This window comes from Zootoca vivipara, chromosome 1 (assembly GCF_963506605.1).
Source record: "Zootoca vivipara chromosome 1, rZooViv1.1, whole genome shotgun sequence".
NCBI lineage: Eukaryota > Metazoa > Chordata > Lepidosauria > Squamata > Lacertidae > Zootoca > Zootoca vivipara.
The window spans coordinates 45,152,811-45,177,459 of NC_083276.1; the positions used below are offsets into that span (position 1 = coordinate 45,152,811).

Here is a 24,649-nt window from a genome sequence, read left to right on the forward strand (position 1 = left end):
TCACATAAGTCTTCTACACCCACATTGCACTGCTCAAAAAGAAGAAGCAGCAAAACAAAACAAACCACAAAACACCAAGCCGACTGATGAATAGTTATTTTTGCAGATAACCAAATACAGTGGTACCTCTGGTTAAGAACTTAATTCGTTCCGGAGGTCCATTCTTAACCTGAAACTGTTCTTAACCTGAAGCACCACTTTAGCTAATGGGGCCTCCCCGCCGCCACTGCCACAAAATTTCTGTTCTCATCCTGAAGCAAAGTTCTTAACCCGAGGTACTATTTCTGGGTTAGCGGAGTCTGTAACCTGAAGCGTCTGTAACCCGAAGCACCACTGTATGACTCGTCTCTAAGAACTGCCTGTCTTGGGACTGGGAAACCACTGCAACTCTAGTCTTTTCATTGGCAGGCGGCAGGGCCTTTTTTTTTCAGCCGGAACTTGCTGGAACTCAGTTCTGGCCCCTCTCAGGTGGGCACCATTGCCATTTTAAGAGAACAAGGGAGGTGTTCACGGTGAGCTCTGGCACCTCTTTTTCTAGAAAAATAGCACCGGCAGGCAGTAACTGTTTAAAATTATTCCCAAGCTTGGAATGTTAATGAAGAAAAGGCTGAAGGAAGAAATTAGCAGAGTCTCTTCTCTGACTGCAAAGTTTTGCAAGCTCCCCTTTTCATCCTTTGTGCGACTTCTGCTGGGGAAGCTGCACTCGCCTTTGCAACCTGCAGAGAGTGCCCCCCAGCTGTCGCTGCTTCAGCGTCTCGCTCTCTCTGTCATACCTGAGAGAGCAGCGGTCTGCAAGGGCTCTGGCTTGAATTATAGCTTCAGCAATAGGTAAGCCGACCTTATGCAGGCAGTGGATAGAAACTCTTAGGGTAACAGATTATATTGATTAAAGTCTGCACCCCTATGGGGATGCCAATAATATCTGCTGATGCTACAGGACTGCTAAAAATGTGTGCACAGCCCACAAAGAAAATATGCAATTAGTTCTTGGCATCGAACAACAGATTGCAAGGGCAGGGGAGTTGGCAAAGCGCTTGGGAAAGGGTTGATTGTGTGAAATATGTGAAGCCAGTTTAAGTCTTCTCTCCCATTGTCCCCCTGGACCTGTCCTAGGGTACCTACTGTTGCTCACAGTTAATTACATCATCATTTTGAAAGATCCGAGTAATGACTTGAACCCTAGCACCTGGACAGAGCAGTTTCCAATAGCAGCAGGGGTTTCCAGCATGGCGCCCACGGGCACCAGTGTACCCTTTAGTTAGTATATCCTATAGCACCCATTAAAGATCTCCATAAATGTCCTCTCAAAAATCTACCATGCATGAGAGACTGTTTGCCCTTCCTGATCAGTTTCTGCCATCAATGAGCTAAACTGCCCCTGAACATGGAGGTTCCATTTAGCTGCTATGACTTATAGGTGTTGATAGAGCTATTTTTATAGGAACACCGATGTGTGAATCCATATTACATCAAATGTACGAAGCTAATGTGGATAGATCAAAAATGAAAAAATTTAGAAAAAGCGGCCCGGGGGCAGGGGATAAATTCAGAATTCATATTTGCTAACTTCAGTTTTGTTATGTGGATTTCTAGTACACATCCAAACCCCCAGTCTGAGAGGATTCGAAAGCACACGGATGCAATTTCTCCCTGTGTAACTTGTGTTAGATATTTATGATTATTTTTTTGCCCTGAATACTTGAGGGAAACTTTTACCCTTTTCAGCCCGTTGCTTCTGCCTCGCACTGCTCTTAGGGTGAATATGTTCTTTTCCCTGTCTCAGCTCCATGTGCTTTGAACACAGGTCTGGGTAAAACAAAGGAGAATTCTTCTCCTTTGGCTCCTTCTTTTTGTACAAAGTGCGTATCTCTGAGTCCTGAAAGGGAAGCCAGGAGGCCCCAAATGCAGCAAAGGGGCCTGACCTTCCCAGACCTTACTGTAATTCTATCACCATTGAAGCTTACATCTGTTTCTACTGAAAATGTAACTCAGTCCAGCTGGTCTCTCTCTTGCCCCTTTTTCTGCCATGGAGAATAATGGGATGGGAAAACTTCATGTATCAGGCTGTTTAAAGACACCAGAGTAGGCCTAGTAACAAAACCATGACAGCCTGTGCTGCTATTATTATTATTATTATTATTATTATTATTATTATTATTATTATTATTTGCCTGACAGACTATAATAATAATAATAATAATAATTTTTTATTTTATTTGTACTCTGCCCATCTAACTGGGTTGCCCCAGCCACCCTGGGCAGCTTTCAGCAAAATATAAAAACACAGTAATACATCAAACATGAAAACCCTCCCTATACAGGGCTGTCGTACTATTCATTTACTCATTCATTCATTTAAATATTTCTAATCTGCAACATATAAAATATATAATAAACTCAATCCACAAATATCCATAAAATATTGTTTGAAACACCAGTAGATAAGATGATTGGTTAAAAAGAGAAATCCACATTGCCAAGGCTTGTCTAAATAGTGCCGTTTTCAGAAGGCAGGGATAGCTCCCTGCTGAACCTCCACTGGCAAGGAGTTCTATAGGGCAGAGACTGCCATGCTAAAGATTTGGCCCTAGTGAAGGACAGCTGAACCTCGGGGCGTGGGGAACCACCAGAAGTGGCCCACCAGAAGAGCAGACTAGACTTTGAAGGCCCATCTTTGAAGAACTAAAGCTTTTGGAAGACCTAGGCCTGGAGAAGCAAAAAGAAGCAATGGCGGCGGCTTCCAGTGAGATCTCGTGAGAGCTCCACAAATCTCATGAGATCACACTGGAAGCCATCACTGCGCAATCCCAGGAAGCGAGGCTTTGGCTGGGCGGCAGCACCTTCCTGTTGCAAAATGGGATGGGCCTGTTGGTTGGTGTTGCAATATGATCGACTTTGTGAGTATAAAGAGTAAAGAACACGAAGATATATCTGTTGATAACCTATTCCCCCTCCCCATGCTAATAAATCAGTTAGAAAAGTCTAGGGGGAAATCTCCAAGCACCAAGGTTGACAACTGAAGAGGGAGGGAAGTAAAACCTTGCTACAAAGATACGGCTCCCGCTCTGCATTTCCCCTCCTGTTACACACAAACCATATCTCTGGGAAGAAATGAAGGACATTTTTCTTGAACCAAATGGAAAGGAACACAAAACCACAGCAACCCTGAACTCCAGATGGGAATGTGGGAGGTGGGATAAGATGGAGGCTGCTTCGATAAGGCACCTGCTTCAAATCAATTCACGACAGGAAGATCTCAAGGCTCCCTCTCCTCCCACACAGCCGTTGAACAACAACAACCCTGGCTAGGACACAAGGTGGGCAACCAGCCAGTCGGGGCCTTGAATATACTAGACAAACATCCTGGGAACAGCTGAACTGTTTAAAATTGTGTCATCTTTTATCTCTGTCTTCTGCGCTGGGAGCTCATCAGAATACAAGAAAGCACCCCTATTTTCCTTTTGTTGTGCAAACTGAAGAACTCCCCACCACTACCACTCTTTTTTCATGCACTTGAAGAAAGAACGGGGGGGGGGAAGGTTTCCCTTGCCTTTCATAACATCTCTGGAAAAGCAAGAGGCAGCCTGAACAACTTGCAGTTGCAGCATGCAGTATTCTGCTGTTGATGCCACTGTCCTGAGACCCCCTTACCTGGTTTGCCTAGTGGCTTGTGGCCACTACTGTCATTGCCAAAAAGGCCCCGGGGCAAAACCATGTGATTCTGGTGCATCATGGGCAATTATAATGGCAGCCACATGGTGCCGATCAGAGCACTGACACTAATATCACCCACCACTGGCAGAAGGTCCCATGCACAGGCCCCTCATTCCTCAGGGAAATAAATAGGAGGACAAAGCATCCTAAACCACTTGGCAACATTGAGGGGGAACGATCCACCAGCATGAGAGACATGACAAAGGAAGCCATATTTAGAGCACTGCAATTCTGGAGTTGTCCCTGCCCACATTAGGGCTCTATAGATCTCTTGCTTTTTCTGCCTGCCCAAGACTGCAAAAATGGAGGCTGTCAAAGATCTGGCAGGTCACAATAAATGGTTCATGACTGGTGCTCAATTTGTCATGTCACAAGTTGCTTGGTCTCATGTAAGTTCTTCAGGCCAAGCAGGCGGCTGCCTAAAAGTACTCTTGTTCTTCTAACTCCACCTGCTGCTGCATTTTTAAACATTCAATGCTAGTAGTTCTACTATAGGAGTAGCTGGCATTGCTATTGGATTAAACACATTCACTGTTTGACTTGTAGCTACATAGTCATAGAGGAAAAAAGTACCACAAGTTCATTTTCTGTTTCTAGATACGGTAGTTTATGCGTGTCGGCGCCTAGGCTTGGACAATATTGTCCCTTCAGCAGCAATGCAGCCTGCGGCTGCAATCCAAGATACCAAAGAACATAAAATTAGAACTATGTGGCATTTTTTCCTGGGTCAATTTCTGATGCAGCCAAAGTGTGCATCTTTCCAGGTGACACTGAACCTTTCGTCAGACAGAAGGGAGGGGAAACTGTTTTAAGCTACATATTGTAAAGATCAATGCTATTTACAAAACCATTCATCTAGAGATGCGAAGACCAGAAATGGTCAGAGTCAGCGCCTGCTTTGAGAGTTGGCTTGATTTATTTGGAATAATTGATATGATTGGTTTGTAATTGGAAATTTTAATAAAAAATGGTTTTTTTTAAAAAAAAGAGAGTTGGCTTGATTCTCCCTAATGTATATACTGAATTCTCATCCAGGTACACACTGAGTCTAAGAAGGCAGGATCAAAGTCATGAGTTGTTAGCAGGAGATTTAGTTCAGCAGACATATATTGTGGCATCATATGTACATATCATCAGTAGTGTAAGTTATTCAAGTATACCATTCAATCTCCCCCTACATTGAGAAGAAAAATGTGTAATTGTAAAGTGGGAAGGTGAGAGCTGATCAGTCAATGAATCCTTTGTGTCAGTATAGCAAGTGGTATCCCATAATGATCAAACCCCTAAATGTCAACTACAGGGGGTACGCTAATAAGTAATTTTAATTCTTCTATTTTAATCCTTGTCATATTCACACTGTCCTTTGTATTTTTGATATGTTTTATGATTTGTGATATTGTGCGTGTTGATGCTGGTCTGTGACCGTATTAATAATGAATTCAATTCAGTATAGCGGCAACCCCTTTTCCTTGGGAGTAAAAAAACAAAGGTTCCCTAAAGATTCACCTATGAAATGTTGGCGGGAATGAAGCTGGCTAGTTTCCACAAGCCTTACCCAATCTGGTGCCCCCCCCAGATGTTTTGGACTCCTGAATCCCATCAGCCCCAGCCAGAATAGCCCACAGTCAGGCTCCAAAATGCCCGAAGGGCTGCAGGTTGCAAAATGCTCACCTACACAAAAGCCCAACAGAAGGGTACAGATTCTCTGCAGGGTCCCCAGCCACATAATGACTGTCCTGTTTCTATTTTAAATTGTGACTCAGTAATCTTATCAGTAGCCAAGAAACCACAGCATCCTTATCCTCCCCATGTATTCCTCAGTGAAGAGCATGTTGCCCACAAGCTGAAATATTTGCAGGGGAAATATGGTGATTTTTTTCTTGCAGTTTGGGGGTTTTTTTGGCACTCGAGTGGGAGCAGAGGGACAGGATGTGGCTTCATTCAAACAGCCTACAATAGCAAACATTCTACATTACAACAATAACTTGTCAGCACTGTAGGCCACATTCCAGCAAGTGTCAGCACTATGATATATTTGGTCACGTCTATGGGGAATTAGAAGTGAAAAACATATGCAGAGGAGTATAATGGATACGGATCTGTATCCCTTGAAAGGCAGGGCAAAACCACCTTGTGGGTGTAGGTTTTGGCTGTGGGGTAATTCTCAGAACAGAAGGACCATCTGGGCTTGCTGTATGCCTGTGTTATCAGGGTGTAACGATTGGCAAATTCTGTTTTAAAGCCCACTATGGAGATACATCGTATGCTGCAAAGCCACAGTGCATTGCCTCTGAAACACAGTGCAGATCAACATGTTGAATGATGCATTTACCATTATGTGCTTGCTCTTTGGGGGGGGGATCCTTTTTCATTTCCTGTATAGAAAAACAATCTGGGCTGCTATGCCTTTTTTCTAGGCACCATTGCCTTCTAAAGCAACCAAACCGATCTAGCTCTTCTCTCTTTCCCTAAGATATATTGCCTGGCAGCTTCCCACTTCTGTGTCTCAGCTGATCCAGCCACACCAGTTACATTTTGGCATGCTGCTAATCAAACAGGCATTACCTGCATTTGTTTATTTTCCGGTGGTGGGCATCACTTCTGAAACTCATCCCTCTGGACTTGCTGCCTTCTGCACACGCTTGGCAAAAATGGCAACGTGGTAGGTGTGCGTGAATATGAGGATTGAATTTCCTAACAGCGACCATAATTTAGCTCCTATAAATAATCTCCATAGGACAATATAGTTCAAGTAACTGAGACTTCCTTAAATTCACCTAAGGACTAAAGCCTTATGTGGATGCATACAGAGCCTACCTGCAGTGAAGGAGGGGCATGGCACTCACTAACCCCATCTCCTTCCAGGCCATACCTCTGAGCCCTGTTCACTTATTTGGGCTCTTCCCCGCATGTAGAATGAATGCACTTATGAGAGGTGGTAGCAGACTCCCACTCCTGCTGCATGGGTCCACACACAAGCATACCCCCAAAGGGTTCAGAATTCCTCACTGCATGGAGCAGTGTCCAGGGTGTGGTGACCGGCTTTTCACAGTGCAAATGTCAACAGGTAGCGCCTGCTGCTGCCTACCATGCACATATTTATTCTACGCATGGAGAAGAGCCAGGGCCATCTTAAGCATATCAAGTGCCGTGGCATGAAGATCCCTCCAGCGCCGCCGCCCCCCCCATTTCCCAGCTCGGCGGCCCCTGGTGGCCCGGCACCCTGGCGCATTGCGCCACCCAGCTTTGCCTTAGGGCCGGCCCTGAGAAGAGCCATAGCAAGCAAATAGGGCCCTTCTCTCCATGCACACTCTGGAACAGGGGCATTCACTGGTAGATCTCAGGAGGCATAGGCTCTGCCCAGCCATTTATACCCACCAAATCTGGAGTGCATGGAGTAATTGTTGTGTGTCACCTCCTATGCAAACATGATGTTCCATGAGTTGATATGAAGGAGGCAAGAACCATTTGATCTTTCCTCGGGTGCAGATTCTACACATCCAGGGCTTAACATAACTTGTTCGATTTACGGGAGGGCTCAGTTCAAAAAGATTAACGCTGCATAGCGAAACCATTTCCTCCCCCATCCAACCCAAGGATGTTCCCATTGTTTATTCTCTTTCCCATCTTGCATAGTTTATTTTAATAGAATACCCTCATATCTTCCCTACCACATCACTGTTTTCTTTTACCTAATTATGCCTGGCTTACTGCGCAGGAATGCGATGTCTGTGTGTGTGCGTGAACTCCTGTGGGAACTCGCAGCTTAATTTGAGCTAGGGTGTGCCAGGTCTCACCCTTGAAATTTGTTTTCAGTGCCAAGGCTCAGCCCCCAGAAAACATGATATGTCATTATAATGTGTTTGCACTGGTTATCTCATGCAAAAGGAGAACTATCAGTTCCTGCTTCAAACCTTTTCAAGCACTTATGGGACATAGAGATGTGTGGTGCCAGCTTTTTTTGGGGGGGGGGTATCATAGAATCCCAGAGCTGGAAAGGGACCCTGAGGATCATCTAGTCCAACCCCCTATGCCGCTGTCCCATATGGGGATTGAATCTGCAACCTTGGCATTATCAGCAACACACTCTAACCTTCTGGTAAAGGTAAAGGTAAAGGGACCCCTGACCATTAGGTCCAGTCGTGACCGACTCTGGGGTTGCGCGCTCATCTCGCATTATTGGCCGCGGGAGCCGGCGTACAGCTTCCAGGTCATGTGGCCAGCATGACAAAGCCGCTTCTGGCAAACCAGAGCAGCACATGGAAACGCCGTTTACCTTCCCGCTGTAGCGGTTCCTATTTATCTACTTGCATTTTGACGTGCTTTCGAACTGCTAGGTTGGCAGGAGCTGGGACCAAGCAACGGGAGCTCACCCTGTCACAGGGATTCGAACCGCCGACCTTCTGATCAGCAAGCCCTAGGCTCAGTGGTTTAACCACAGCGCCACCTGGGTCCCTTAACCTTCTGGTAGAAGGAGCAAATTCAACAAAAGTCCCATGGATTCTGTGAATGAGCTAGGTCTGGTAGCATATTCAATTAGTTCCTTTTTGAGAATACATTTCTAGTGTGAATTGGCTTATCCAGCTCTTTTATTTCTGCCCGTAGTCCTCATTGTATATATTAACTGGCTAAACATGAGTACATTTTACTGACACAATTCTTGCCCAACCTGAAATCAAAAAGTTACATCCCCTCCTCTGTTCCAGTGCACTATTAGGAATGACACCCAAGTCCGAACCTGTGCATCTTCATATGTGTACCTCCCTGGGTCTTTGACATTTTGGCTTGTTATCTCATAGCTGTGAGAGTCCAAGTTGATGGCACTCTGGGCCCCAGGAGCGAGGAACTCTTGCCAGATATCTTCCACTCTGGTAGCTACATCTTGCAATGGTTGCTTTTTCAGGTCTTGGACAGCCAACCAAAACCTGCATCAAGGGAAAAGACAGGGGAAATTCATCTCAGAGATGTGCTTCAACCTGAGCTACCAAGGCACAGGCTAATCCCAGCCCTAGCTCCACTGAAGCTTACATTAAAGAGAATTCATTTATAGTACAGAAGCTGACATGTTATGCATCCAATATTCAAATCATGCTAAACACAACTCAGTTACACTAATCCAGTGGCTCGTAAAACAAACTTTGCAAGAACCAATAAGTGACCTAACCACTAGGAAAGTGGTCGCATTTGTGGTGCATTTGTGGTTTGAGTCAATATGGAAATGCTGATAATGTAGGGGATAAATGAAGATGGAATGTACATTAAATCCAATGTGGAGGAGTTTACATTCATGTAAAGAACTGATAGAAAACACAGTGGATGTCTTTTATTAAAAAAAACTTCGTCTGTGAAATTGCCTTTATTCAAGATAGATTCTGCAATGCGCTCTATGTGGCGCTTTCCTTGTGCTTCATCCAGAGGTTAGTGCTGAATGCTGCAGCACGGTTGCTGACAGGAGTGAGGCCTTGCCAGCATATAACACCTGTGCTCAGAGATCTGCACTGCTTGCCAGTCTCTGTTACTATTGATATGTAAAGCCCTTAACAACTTGGGGCCAGTTTACCTATATTATAGATGGCCTTACCCAACATGTGCCCAGTCAACCACTTCGACCGGCAGAATTGGCACTACTACAGGTGCCACATAATACCCATTCGGAATTTAATAATAATAATAATAATAATAATAATAATAATAATAATAATAATAATAATAATATCATTTATACCCCACCCATCTGGCTGCATGTCCCCAGCCACTCTGGGCACCTTACAGCACACATATAAAAACATAGTAAAATGCCAAAAATTAATAACTTCCTGATACAGGGCTGCCTTCAGATGTCTTCTAAAAGTTATCCTTGACATCTGAAGAGAGGGTGTTCCACAGGGAGAGCACCACTACCGAGAAGGCCCTCTGCCTGGTTCCCTGTAACTTCACTTCTTGCAGTGAGGGAACCAGCAGAAGACCCTTGGAGGAGGACCTCAGTGTCCAGGCTGAATGATGGGGGTGGAGAGGCTCCTTCCATTATACTGAATGGAGAACTTGATCATTTAGTGTGCCGGCACCTCAGACTTTGGAACTCCCTGCCTATTGAGATCAAGCAGGCACCTTCACTGTACTCTTTTTGGCACCTGCCAAAAACATGCTTGTTTAGAGAAGTCTACACAGATGCCTAGAATGCCGAGGTAATTTTAATCTGTTTAAGTATTTTATCTTTTGTATGTTTTAAGTCGAGTTATGATTTTTTTCTTGATTTTACTGTTTTCTTTTGTAAACTGCCTTTTTTGTTTAAACAACCAAGCAGGGTATAAAATCTAAGAAACAAACAAATAATTTGTACATGTACACCTGCCGTACACAATTTGCTGTTTTGCACTGCGTGCCTGAGTTGCTTACTCCTTATAATGTGCTCATACGCTTGTCCAACAGGATCAATATAAATCATCTGGAGCTGATAACACACCAGAGGGAACTCAAATGAGGCCTGCCTTTACATTTTATCAATGCTTAACATGACATATCAATGCAACTGGATGTGTTCACACTGGTGTGGGGTGGATGTTGCCTACACATGCCTAACAAAAATATCCCCCCTAGGTGCCCCTTAAAAGTAACTGTAGAAATAAACCTATTTTTCCTACTGCCAATAAAGTGCTTTGTCGGGAATCTGTACAAAGTGATAATGACACCCAGTGGGCATTCACAATAACTGCAACGTCCATCCCATTTGGGCAACCCCAGACAAGAGCTGATCGCTGAAGAATGGATGCTTTTGAATTATGGTGCTGGAGGAGACTCTTGAGAGTCCTGTGGACTGCAAGAAGATCAAACCTATCCATTCTGAAGGAAATCAGCCCTGAGTGCTCACTGGAAGGGCAGGTCCTGAAGCTGAGGCTCCAATACTTTGGCCACCTCATGAGAAGAGAAGACTCCCTGGAAAAGACCCTGATGTTGGGAAAGATGGAGGGCACAAGGAGAAGGGGGACGACAGAGGATTGGATGGTTGGACAGTGTTCTCAAAGCTACGAACATGAGTCTGACCAAACTGCGGGAGGCAGTGAAAGACAGGAGTGCCTGGCGTGCTCTGGTCCATGGGGTCATGAAGAGTCGGACACGACTAAACGACTAAACAGACAAGAGCTGTCAGGGCAAGCAAATGTATAAGGAGCAACTCTTCAGGGTTTCAAAGGGCAATCCCAGAATCTTCTACCTGATCTTTCTAACTGAGGATGCCCAGGACTGGACCTGGGAGCCTCTGCAAGCAGATCACATGCTCTGTCACTAAGCTAGGTCCTCTTTCCATGTTGCTTTTTTTTCTTGCAGGTGGTACAAGAGGGGCTGGCTCAGTTGTCTACTATGATTTCTCACCACTGGCAACTGAAATTGCACCATGTAAAAACATTATGTGTCAGGTGATACGGAAATGCAATCTGCGGTATTCGATCTGTGACAGCTTATTCAATGTGCAAGTCGCCAAATGATGATTAAATATGTGCGACCCCCCAAATAAATAAATCTCCAAAGGCATGTACTTTGGAGGCAAACCGTTTATGAGCAGCTAGAGAAATGCATGCCGTTAAAAGGTCATGAGGCCATTGCTTTGCTGAAGCTCAAAAGGTGTGTGCCTTGCTCTGTGCTGGATGGCTGACCACCGGGGAACTACATGTATTTTCTGTGATGGAAGGAAAGTGGGGTATAAATGCAAACAAGTACATTCATTGTGCCTCTCTCCTTCTCCACCACTTAAGAGAGTAAAGATTGCCCTCCTCTCTTTAATCACAAACCTCAGCCATGTTGCTAATGCTGGAATAATGCATTTTCCATTCATTTGGCTTGAGCTTTGTGAAGTTTTCTCTTTTAGTACCTCCCCCTGCCCCCCAAAAGGCAGCTGTATGCTGCTATTTCCTGTTCTTAACAATCTCTCCACCCTGCAAGAAGTATTAAAGCCATCTGTGTGACAGGATCTGGTGGGCTGTTCCACAGTTGCCTTTCAAAACCGCCTGCAGTTTGATTGACCGTCCATTCCGGTCCTCCTCCCCCATAGCCATGGCAACCAAAGAGAAAGAGGAAGGAGGATAAGCCATTCAAGATATGGAACACTTTAATGATCAGCTGTGGTGCAGCCCGTCCTTGGGAGCCACAGTTTGCACAGACCCATTTTGAGCGCTTGTAATCCTGAAAGAAAACACCTAACCCAGCCTAAATTACGCGATCTGCTCCTCCGTATACTGAAATGCAGGACTAGTGTGCAATGTGATCAGCAAACCTGCACAAGAAAGGAGGGTCCTAAAATGGACCTCCTCTGAGGTTCTGTTTGCAGAGTAAATGGGATAAGGAGTGGACATGGCGGTGATCCAAGGCAATGTCAGGCATGGAAAGCCCCCCAGTGAACAGGACAAAGCTATTCTGCTGCTACAATGGCTGACCCACACTTTAAAGACAGCCTGAGGAGAAAGGATTCCACCTAGCCAGAGGAAAGGGATTCCTCGCTGCATTCTCATTACAAACAGCACACAGTTGTGGCAGTGGGCAGGCAGAATAGAATGTAAACCTACGACAACAGGCACCGCTGTGATTTGAGGAACACGGAAATATTGTACAGGCAAAGAGGATGCAGACCTGGAATAAACAGCCATAAGAAAGAAACACATTTAGAAATGGCAAGTGCCATTGTGAGTATTGGGGGGGGGGAGAAGGAAAGGTGGGTTTTGAGTTTTAATATTAACCACAACCACAAATTAAGTTGCTACTAGTCAAATTCCATACTGGCTGTTACCAGCAAGGATCTGCAAAGAAGAAATCGAGGCTGTGCTTTGCCTTTTGCCTCTTAGGGAGAAGCTACCCACCCAGGGTATATTTGCTGTTTATTTTAACGTACATCCTATGAGGGACTGCATTTTGGTAGATTGCACCCTTTCCAGCCAAAGAGTCTAATTTTGTAGTCTTCACAAAGACATTCAAATCATGAAAAGTCAGAGGAGCTACTTGTGAGAATAGTATTCAAAACCCATCAGGATGTGGCAGAAATATGTTCCACATAATGACCCCTTCTTATATAATCACTGTCTAGTGTCTGCTAAAGATAACAATGTAATGCTATTTATACCATCCAGAAGGGAGGATATTCTCCATTTCTTCATAGTACAGTAATAGTTGTTCTTGAAAGCATGCTCATCAAAAGAAACATTTATATATACCAGATCTCTTTGAATGAAAAGTGATAAATGCAAGCTGTATTTTTTCAGTGAAGTGATAGTTGTCATTAGTGATTCCCACATATACAGTGGTACCTCGGGTTACAAATGCTTCAGGTTACAAACGCTTCAGGTTACAGACTCCGCTAACCCAGAAATAGTACCTCGGGATAAGAACTTTGCTTCAGGATGAGAACAGAAATCGTGTTTTGGCGGCGCGGCGGCAGCAGGAGGCCCCATTAGCTAAAGTGGTGCTTCAGGTTTAAAACAGTTTCAGGTTAAGAACAAACTTCCGGAACGAATTAAGTTCTTAACCAGAGGTACCACCATATATGCTCATGTTTTGAGCCACCTTGAGCATGGGTGGAAGGCAGCATACAAATAAAATGTATGTATTAAGTGAGGCTTAATTCTGAGAAGATAAGCCGAGGATTCTGCTGTTTGCGTTCGTTGCCCTTCTCAGATCTAGTTTAAGCTACCAGGCACCAAAATTACTATGTTTATAAGGCTCATATTAATTGAGCCTTATAAAAAAATTAAAACCACAGTCTTGCAAAAGAACTCATTTCTCCCTCCCAAATAATGGGAAATATAATGAATCGCACTTGCTCTGATCAGGGCCAGCAGTGTGTTAAAAGATACTGGTGTGAAATGTATTTATTTGTGACACTTGTACTTCAATTCTCTGAGCTCAGTGCAGCTTGGATTTGCTTCTCAGGTGGACTTACAGTGCCAAAGCTTCAGACACTTGCAGGCATCAGGAAAGCATGTATGATTCGTCCAGAATAGATTGTCCAACTCCTGAGACTAGGAGCATTTTCTTATGTTGGGTGTAGAAAACAAAAACATTGAGATCTCAAGGTTTTAGGTGGGCTATAATCAGGTTGTTATTCAGACCCTGTTCACAAAGTGTGGCTCAAGACACTGCATCTATGATAGCCCCTAAAGGAGGAAAATAGAACATGCTTCACGTTTACATCTCACTAGTGAGCGATGGACTTGGGGGTGGCATGTGGGGAAGATGCATTATTTACAAAGTAATTCTGAGGTGTGTGACAAGCTTTCAATGTATACTTTTCAGTTCTCCAGGATTTAGAGTATAACTTTTGAACACTGGTGAATAGCAACAGTTCTACAATCAATCAGGCTTCGGGTCCTTCTCTAGACCTATGGAATATAGTACTCCTTTTCGTATCCACACGATGTCAGAGATCTTCCACCTGAGTTTAACAGAAACTAGTACCTGTAGAGCACGGGTGTCAAACACAAGGCCCGGGGGCCAAATCCGGCCCGCCAGACCTCGTCATGTGGCCCGCCGAGCGCCCCAGCCAGCGGGACCCAGCAGCGGGACCTTGCTGCTGAAGCGCCGCGCCGACAAAGCGCCAACAAACAGCTGGGGGGGGGTTAGAAAGGCGGCCAGAGCAGCGCTGCGTGGAGCGCCCAGAGCCACAGCAGGAGAAGGAGGAGGCAGCTTGCCGGGTCAGCGCCCGGCAGCGCCGCACGGAGAGTCCCGAGCCTCTGCGACGCAGCAGTGCTCTGTAGCACTTTGAATCCTCCTCCTCCTGCCATGGCTCGGCGCCTGGAAATGGCTGCTGCTGCTGCTGCTGCAGCACAGACAAAGCACCCAGCAGCGCCGTGTGGAGGAGGAGGAGGATTCAAAGTGCTACAGAGCACTGCTGCGTCCCAGAGGCTCGGGACTCTCCGCACGGCGCTGCCGGGCACCGACCCGGCAAGCCGCCGCCTCCACCTCCTCTTGCCTCACCTCCTCCTCCTCCTCCTGCCGCGGCTCAGCCTCATGAACGTGAGCTCAGCAGCGGCTCAGCCTCACGAACGTGCAACTCTGAGGCTTTACGCACTTCTCCTAAAACGGACACCCGCTGCCTCACGCTGCATGGGAAATGCTTTTTGCCCCTGGGTCCCTTCGCGCTCTTTTCTGGCGCTGAATCAAGGCGGCGACCCCCCCTTCCCTTTCTTTCTTCCTCTCTCTCGTTCTTATTCTTTCTTTCCCTCTCCTTCCTTCCTTCTTTATCTCTGTCTTCTCTCCCTCTTTCTTTTTCTTTCTTTCTTTATTCCTTCTTTCCTACTCTTCTTTTTCTCACCTCTTTTCTTCCTCTCTCCCTCCTGCTCCCTCTTTTCTTTCTTTCTTTCTTTCTTTCTTCCTTACTTCCTTCCGTCCTTCCCATCTTTCTTCCTCTCCCTTCATTCTTATTCTTTCTTTCCCTCTACTTCCTTCCTTCTTTCTCCCTTTCCGTCTTCTCTCCCTCTTTCTTTTTCTTTTCTTCTTTATTCCCTTCCTTATTTCCTACTCTTCTTTCTCTCCCCTCTTTCCTTCCTTCCTCTCTCCCTCCCACTCCCTCTTTCCTTCCTTCCTTCCTTCCTTCCTTCCTTCCTTCCTTCCTTCCTTCCTTCCTTCCTCCCTCCCCTCCCCTCCCCTCCCTCTCCCTCTCCTCAGAAACATAGGATGCTGCTTTATACTTCTGGCCCTTAAACCCTGGAACCAGGAGAGCAGCTCCAGTGAGTCAACCTCAGCCAGTCCCTTTGGTGAAGGGTGGTGGCTCACTGGCAGAACATCTGTCCTGCATGCAGAAGGACCCCAGCATCTCCAGGTACTAGTAGCTCTGCAAAGGTCCTGCATGAAACTCTAGCAAGCCTCCACCACCCAGTGCAGTTACCAAAAATCATTTTTCAATAAATTGTACAATAATTGTACATTTGAATATCTACTTGCCATTATTCTGACTATGTTTCTTCTTTCAGAGCTAGTTATTACTTACATTATTACAAAAACAGTAATAATTGAATGCAGTGACAATAATTTATGATAATAAAGAGTGGACACATAGTCCTACAGATACAACCGGCCCTTTGAGGGTGACCAAACTGCTGATGCGGCCCCCGATGAATTTGAGTTTGACACCCCTGCTGTAGAGCATCTGCACCCTCTAGTGGCTAAGAGACTACAGACGCTGATGTCAACAAACAGCAAAGTTATTTTAGCTCCTTGGAATTTCTGCCTCATCTTCTTTGTTTAAAAGGTCACACGGAGACAGTAATCATTACCTTTTGTACCATCTCTTAGGACGAGATGCCTTAGGAGTCTGATTAGTCTTTCACTGTCAAGAAAATGTGTTTTGTTGTGGTTGTTGGCTTCTTTATAGACACATATATGCTTGCAGTAGTGTCTTTTCCTGCTATCATGTTGGAAGTAATTTCATATAAGGCAGCCTTCACCAATCTGGTACCGTCCAGATTTGGCACCTTCCACTTGCTAGGGCTGATGGGAGTTGTAGTTCAAAACATCTAGAGGGCACCAGGTTGGCGAAGGAATACTTTTAAGCACATAAAAAGGTAAAGGTAAAGGGACCCCTGACCATTAGGTCCAGTCGTGACCGACTCTGGGGTTGCGCGCTCATCTCGCATTATTGGCCGAGGGAGCCAGCGTATAGCTTCCAGGTCATGTGGCCAGCATGACAAAGCCGCTTCCGGCAAACCAGAGCAGCACATGGAAACACTGTTTACCTTCCCGCTGTAGCGGTTCCTATTTATCTAATTGCATTTTGACGTGCTTTCGAACTGCTAGGTTGGCAGGAGCTGGGACCAAGCAACGGGAGCTCACCCTGTCACAGGGATTCGAACCGCCGACCTTCTGATCAGCAAGCCCTAGGCTCAGTGGTTTAACCACAGCGCCACCTGGGTCCCATTTAAGCACATACATAATGTATATTGTTTAATCACTTTTGCTGATATCTTGTCTTGGCAATTGGATCTTTTCCAGTTTTGTGCTGAACCTTCATGTTAAGCAAATGAACGACTGACGGATTGACACCGAGCTGTCACTGCAGCTTGTGTTGGTTACGATGATACCATGGTGACAGGGATCACTCACATTTAGCTTTTCCCTTGCATCATAACTAACCATTTCTACTCCCAGCAGAGGTGTCTATGCATATGGCGGCTGCGACTGGTGGGCATTTTAGTCCAAGGTTGTCAAAGGCAGTAGGTACAGAGACAATGAGTCGAGGTCAAACACTGGATACAGTTGAGGGTTAGTGAAGCGAGAGTAGAACCAGGAGCCCCAGGCTGGGCTGCACACCAAGCCAAACCTTGTCTTAGTGTAGCACAGCTGCGAAAAAGGGCAAAGGGGCTGGGAGCTCCTCTCTGGGAACCTGGTCTCAGTAAGCCTGTGTGCCCTGTGCTTTTCTTATCCCTACCTGGAGATGCCAGGAATTGAACCTGAGACCTTCTGCAAGCAAGGCAGGTGCTCCACCACTAAGCTTTGGTCCTTCCTCCTTGCCCTAAGCACACTGAGAGGAGGGAGAGGAAGGTGCAGCTAAATCTGCATCCTGTGTATCAGGTAAGGATATTATTGATGTGTTCACAGGAGTGGCATTTGTTGTTTTCACAACACTGTGCTATTCTGAGGAATAAACTGGAATAAACAGGGAAATTGCCTGTTGTCTTTGTCCATGGGAAGAAATGGAGGCAGTGAGAGATTTTACTTTCTTGGGCTCCTTGATCACTGCAGATGGTGACAGCAGTCACGAAATTAAAAGCCGCCTGCTTCTTGGGAGAAAAGCAATAACAAACCTAGACAGCATCTTAAAAAGCAGAGACATCACCTTGCCTACAAAGGTCCATATAGTTAAAGCTATGGTTTCCCCAGTAGTGATGTATGGAAGTGAGAGCTGGACCATAAAGAAGGCTGATCGCAGAAGAATTGATGCTTTTGAATTATGGTGCTGGAGGAGACTCTTGAGAGTCCCATGGACTGCAAGAAGATCAAACCTATCCATTCTTAAGGAAATCAGCCCTGAGTGCTCACTGGAAGGACAGATCGTGAAGCTGAGGCTCCAATACTTTGGCCACCTCATGAGAAGAGAAGAATCCTTGGGAAAGACCCTGATGTTGGGAAAGATTGAGGGCACTAGGAGAAGGGGACGACAGAGGACGAGATGGTTGGACAGTGTTCTCAAAGCTACGAACATGAGTTTGACCAAACTGCGGGAGGCAGTGCAAGACAGGAGTGCCTGGCGTGCTATGGTCCATGGGGTCACGAAGAGTCGGACACGACTAAACGACTAAACAACAACAACAACAAACAGGGAAATAAAAAACTAAGTATCTGAAATTAAGGGAATTTAGTAAACTTAACAAAGCCTCCCCCCCCCCAACCGCCCAACTGCTTATCTTCCTTTTTTTTTGGTGTGAATCCTTTTTTATTATTTTTACAACTACCCTTAAGGTCTTTTGGTACTTCACAAATGTCCCTTTTCTCAGCATTCACACATGCTTGCTTACTCTTAGGTTAATACAAAGAGAGAAAGAGAGTTCTAATTGTGACGTTGGCTATTTCTCCAGCTGGCTCGGATACACAAAAATCTGGAGACAGCTGGTGGAACTCCCCCTCAGGGCTGGCTTTAGGCATTTTGTCACCATAGGCAAAAGACTGAAATAGCTTCTCCCTCCCACAGGATCCTGGAACTCCCAGAACTAGCAGCCTCTCTTTCCGCAGCCCATCTGGTCCTAGGGGCTGTTGCATTTTGATGAGGTCTTCCTTCATCAGCCACAACTGCACTCCATAACTGCCCCCTCCCCTGTGATTGGACTATCCCTTCACTATTCCAGTATCATCACCACCATCTGCATTTATAATCTGCAGTTTCCTCTGAGGAGCTCACATCAGCATACCCAGGGGCGTCTTAGCCATAGAGGCTACTGGCACAAGGTGCCATGGCGCCAAGTTATGGAGGGTGCTTTGGAGGGCGCCTCCGCCATGCCGTGCCATGCCCAGATCCTCCTCCCTGTGGGAGGAGCCACCCTCAACAGCGGTGCCGCCCTCGCCCGCCTCTTTTTGGGCTGCGGGCGCTGTTGCGGGGAAGCTGGCCGTGAGTCTCCCGTCGGCGCAGCAGCCAGGGCTCCCTGGGCGGCAATGCCACGCAGCCGCTTCGGCTGAGCAGGCAGAGGCAGAGGCGGAGGACAGCTGGCAGCGTCCCTGCCTCCCTTTCTGCCGCCGCCGCCCCCCTTGCTGCCTCCAGCTTGGAGATCTTCATAAAGCGGAGACGCCTCGTCTGCCCAGGGGGCAGAGGAGCTGTGGGAGGAGGAGCGGCACGGTGGCCCCGTTGGAGCTCTGGGCCAGGTAACCTCTTCAAGGAGCACGCGGGGGGCTTCCCAAAGTGGGTGCACGAGCCTGTCTTTGGGGCCGGAGGGAAGAGACGGGGGTCGGATTCCCAGGCTGGGGACCTCCTGTTGCGCTCCATCGAGGCAGCGGAAGGGAGGGATGGGGGGGCGCCTGAGGGATCCCTGCACCACGGCGCCAGATAGGCTTAAGACGGCCCTGAGCATGCCTCTTCCCTTTCTCTCCGCACAACAACTTTGTGAGGTTGGTTAGGCTAAGTGATAGTGACTGACTGGTCCAAAGGTGCCATAGGCAAGTGGGGGGGATGAACTTGTGTTTCCCTGGTCCTAGTAGTTCAAGACTCTTGCTGTGTCTCATCCATCTATACTGAACGTTCAGTTCTAGGCTCAGTGAAATAAGTATTGCATTCTTCAAGGGCCACAGAGATCCTTTGGCTATTAACTAGCCCATCCCTTATTCCTTTCTTCGTCCTGCCCTTGATATATGTGTGGGCATTCGCCAAGATGTCTGTTGCAGAACTACGAGCATCTAATGTAGTGGTTCTGAAACCAGTCTTTAGCTGTGGCTGCAGGAGAACAGTGTTCTCAAGGTGCTGCCACATCCTTTATCAATAAATAAAGCAAAGCTATGCTTCAGTGGCCAGAAAACATTGCTTAGGAATAAGGCCTGTTCTGTTCTCTTTGTGAATTAGCTCACTCAGTAACACTGATTTAAAATCTGACCCTGTTTGACACAAGCATATAAATATATTATCGAAACCTACTAACAAAGCTGTCTGTTAAACACTAGATGGGGTCTCAGATCTCTGCCCCGAGATTGTTCCTGCCCCTTTTGAAAATGATGAGTAAGCAAATGAATGACTGACAGACTGACACTGAGCTGTCACTGCAGCTTGTGTTTGTTATGATGATAACATGGTGACAGGGATTGCTCACGTTTAGCTTTTGCCTTGCATCATAACTAATTTTAGTCCAGCATACATGGAAAATTAACCTTCTTCTAGATGGAATTGTAGGTTTCTATCAAAATCCAACCAGCATGTCTTTTAACAAGGATCTTGGCAAATTCCTTAGTGGCCAACATTAAGGTGCCTTTTAGATACAGGCTAGCACTGCTGTCATGCTAATTTATAGCATTCCATACAGGAGTCCAGTTCTCACATTCCTTGCTCTTGACATCAGTGAACTTTTCCGCTGAGCAAGTACTGCAACCTTTGGAGCACTAAATCTTTAGCGTATCTGAAGGGTCTTTACCTGAGGTTTTCAGAACTGAATTCCGATTCCAGAAACCGAAGAAACTGGTCACGCCCAACAGGATCTTTCAACACCTCATCTATAGAGAAGCCCCATCTTTTGACCCGGTGCTGAGAAGGCTCCTTGCTATTCAAAGGATAAAAAGATAAGGATGAGCCAGAGTTTCTTTTTTGAGTCTCCCAATGAATATTTCTCTGTGACAGCTTAATTCAAAATGCTCATCAGTAAGCTTGTACTGATAATTTAAATTAAAGGGGGGGGACACACATCCTTTTGACATCAATGAGTAGAGAAATCTGTACAGTGGTACCTCGGTTTACAAACAGCCCCATTTACGAACGCCTCCGTTTATGAACACTGTGAACCCGGAAGTGTTTACATCTGGTTTCCGCGGCGTCGGATGCGCAGGCGCGATCTGCGCAGCTCGCATATGCGCAGAAGCTATCTGCGCAGCGTGCGTGTGCTCAGAAGCGCTCTATCAGTGCTTTGCGCACACGCAAAAGCGTGCCTTTGGGGAGCGAACGCCTCTGTTTACGAACGCCTCCATGGAACGGATCGCGTTCGTAAACCAAGGTTCCACTGTATGTATGCAAACAGGTGATTTGTTACCTTGTCAAAATGTCAGAAAAAGATAAGCTAGGTAGTACTCTGCTTGTGGATACAAAGCTGATATCAGAGAGAAAAACTTGCTTATAATTTAAAGAAATCCACTCTGTAGCCCAAGAGAGGAAAATGTCAACCTGCAATATTTGGGGTGAGTTATGATTTTCTGAGGCGGGAGGGGGCATAATTTCCTATTCAGTGCCTGTTTTATGTATTGAAAGGAGAATCTGAGGGTGATAAGTATGCAGCCGTATTCTTTTCCTCAGAAGGGTCTCTTACTCTAATAAATTTCTTATCTCAGAAAATAAGAAATTAATGATATATTTAATGACAAGTTTGGGGAAGCCCACAAAATCCCTCTTGTGGGGTTGCATGCAGCCTGAGACAGAAAAGTTAACTACCCTTATTTTAAATTCAAATAATGATATCCAATGTAACGGATAGGATACAATAAGGGACAAAGGAATCTATGAAGAGGAGGAGAATCAAATTTAGGTGGTTGTTGTTGTTTAGTCATTTAGTCGTGTCTGACTCTTCATGACCCTATGGACCAGAGCACGCCAGGCACTTCTGTTTTCTTAAATAATTCTTAAATAATGTTATCTAACATTATTTAGGAATTGGTACAGTGGTACATCGACATCCGAATGACTTGACTTCCGAAGATTTCGACTTCTGAAGTCGGCAAACCCAGAAGTCTTGTCGCCGCGTGCACGTTCTGCGCCTGTGCAGAAGCGGCGCGTGCGGTCCGCGCATACGCAGAATGGGTGCTTCAACAACCGAAGACTTCAGCTTACGAAGAGCACCGCGGAACGGATCATCTTCGTAAGTCGAGGTATCACTGTACCTAAATTTGCTCTTCCTGGGCAGGGACCATCCTTTGTAAATAAACCATCCTGTTCATAGATGGTGCTATATAAATAATAATAATTGTTACAATGTCAATTAGGATTTTGGGAGTCAGTTCAGGGAAGAGAGGAGCCAGCCAGCAGCTGTTCTCTGCAAGGCCTTGCCATCTCACCTCTCCCTCTGTTATAGGCAGGTGTCAATCCTTCACATAAAGATAATGCAAACTGTGCAGCCCAAAGAGCTCTGCAATGTTTTATTTTTGAAAGTTTCACCTTCAAAAGTATGAATCCAGGTTGTAAACCGCTTTGAGATTTTCCCCCCTTATAAAGTGGTATAGAAATGAATAAGACGTATGAAAAATATTAATTTCTTACCTTGTTTCTAAGTCCCAAAATATAGCGTCATCATTTATCCAGGGATTGGAAGGTTCAGCAGGAGTTAAAAAAGGGTCATAGTCAATGTACTGATCTGAATAAGTAATTAAACTGTAACAAGAGAAAAGAAAATATACAGAGATGAGAGCTGTGTGTATAACTTCATTAAATATTATATATATATATAGAGAGAGAGAGCCCTTTTAAAAAAGCATATTAATCTGAAAAGTATTCATGATGTGCCCACACACTGCACAAATGTCAGTAAAAAGTCTGGTTCCTATGGGATACAGTCTATGCCAAAGTGTTTGTCTTCCAATAGATGTTACAAACCAAACAATGCTACCTTGTATTATCTAAGTTCACAGGAAAGTAACTTTTGTTTCCATTCCTTAAAAAAAGAGAAGTGGGTTAGGCAGATGACTGCTGTTGATCAAAAACAAAGTAGCTAACCAGCCGGACAAAAGTAAGCCCCCATTAACTTCTATGGGACAGAGCTATGCATTGATCTCAACAGAAAATCAACCGGTGCTTTGTCCAACAGATGTCAATGGGGGATGTTGAACACTTAAGTTTTGTCGACTTGTGCTCATTGTTTTCTAGTGTTCCGCTTAATATAATAATTGCATCAACAAGATAATATCATTTTAGTTTTCCCCACAAATGCTCCATTCACCGCGCATACTTTGAGGTAGTTGCATTGCTTTCATTTGGTCTCCTTAAGGCAAATCAACATTTTTGGCCAGATTATCACTCAGAGGTGAATGTTGATGTGCACATAGCTGGGATTTGCAGCCAGCGGCGGAACAAGCCGATTGGGCGCCTGGGGTGGTGCCAGCCAGCCGGGCCAGGATGTTCCACGGGGCCTCCAAGGAGTCTGCCTGCCTCCTCCCACTCAGCCGCCCTACAGCAGGTGGACCATTAGGGGCAGTGTGGAGCCTATGGGCGCCCAAGCCACCACATCACTCCCAGGAGAGACATGTGGCTTGGGCGCACTACAGGCCCTGCGGTGAGTTCCCCCAGCATTTTGTCACCCCCCTCAGTGGTGACACGTGGGGCAGACCGCCCCACCACACTGCCTTCATCCGCCCCTGTTTGCAACATCCACATGTGAACACCAGCATTTACTAAAACGCGTATGTTCACTGTTAAGACCAGGGGTCAGCAACCTTTTTCAGCCATGGGCTGGTCCACCATCCCTCAGACCATGTGGTGGGCAGGACTTTTTTTTGGGGGGGGGGATACAAACAAATTCCTATGCCCCACAAATAACCTAGAGATGCATTTTAAATTAAAGGACACATTCTACTCATGTAAAAACACGCTGATTCCCAGACCGTCCGCGGGCCGGATTGAGAAGACGATTGGGCCACATCCGGCCCCCGGGCCTTAGGTTAACCCCTGGTTAAGACTGTGCATGGACTGTAGCTAAGAATAAGAATCAAGAATCAAACTGTCACTAGGGAGAATAGTCTAGGTTCCAAACACTGGCCACTTTAATTCTTCTTACACAGGCTATATCACCTGCCCCTGTGTGTGTGTGTTTTAATGAGAAATGGTGCAGCTGGAGGTGTGTCGCTCTTTATCTCTTCAGCCTGTCACAGGAAGGTTGCTGTTATTTCACAAGGCATTAGAATCACACCATTTCGTAACAAAATGCAGGTCCTACCAATAAAGCCTCGGGGTCCTTAGTCCCTCCCTGTCTTATCTTATTTCATTAATAACGTTTCATGACCGCCGCGGATCAGGAGTCGGAGGAAGGAAAAGCCTCCATTTTCACAGTAACAGAAGCATTGGGGTGAGGGGTGGGGAGATTTCTTTTTTAAAAAAATCAATTGGGGACTATAATTTCTGAAATTCAAATGTTTTCTAATGAAACAGCGAGCACCACAAGGAGTTAAAAATAATGTGGGTTGCAGTTCAAGCTGTTTACTTCAGAGGCATTTCATGGAATTTGATGAGCCTATTATCGAGTGGCTGTGCATCACACCGGGCAAATTGTAAAGTCAGCCTTGGTTTTGCAGTGACATGAAAAGTAAGGGATGAAAGGAAGGAAGAAAAACTGGATCCACTGAATATTTCAGGCGTGTTCTGCAGCTGAACATTGCAGGCACTTTGCTCAGTGTTGGTGCAATGCTCCATGGCACATCTGGGCGCATGCAAGTCTGGGAAAGTCACCATCTACTTTCCCTGTGACTGCACAAGGAATTTCTCTCTTCTTCTCCCTGGTGAAGAAACTTCCTTTGATGCTCCCCAACTCTGCTGAACGATAAATATTCTCTTTCTGCACTAAACAGGAGTGCTGTTTATCTTTCAGCTTCCTCACTTTTTTGCTGTACATCTGCAGTTCTAAATTTTGTGATTCTATACGTATTTTTTACAAAACAGAAAAGCTGTTTAAAATGGCATTTTGCATCCCAATCCCTAATAGCTATTGGAATTCAGGGCACACACACTCATGAATTGTGCAACTAGGACAGTATTCTGATTTGCTGACACTGCAACGTGCTCTTCTTTGTCTCCTTC

The 24,649-nt window shown here is 45.7% G+C and overlaps 1 protein-coding gene across 1 annotated transcript in view; it reads right to left on the reverse strand.

Annotated features, from left to right (window-relative positions):
- The window catches only part of RGS6 (regulator of G protein signaling 6), a 202,662-nt gene that overhangs the window by 25,301 nt on the left and 152,712 nt on the right, over positions 1-24,649 (reverse strand). The window contains exons 13-15 of the mRNA XM_060273710.1: positions 22,124-22,234; positions 20,298-20,423; positions 8,453-8,639 (exon numbers count right to left, since the gene is read on the reverse strand). Of these exons, the coding sequence (XP_060129693.1) occupies positions 8,453-8,639; positions 20,298-20,423; positions 22,124-22,234 (424 nt within the window). The remainder of the gene's footprint in view (positions 1-8,452; positions 8,640-20,297; positions 20,424-22,123; positions 22,235-24,649) is intronic.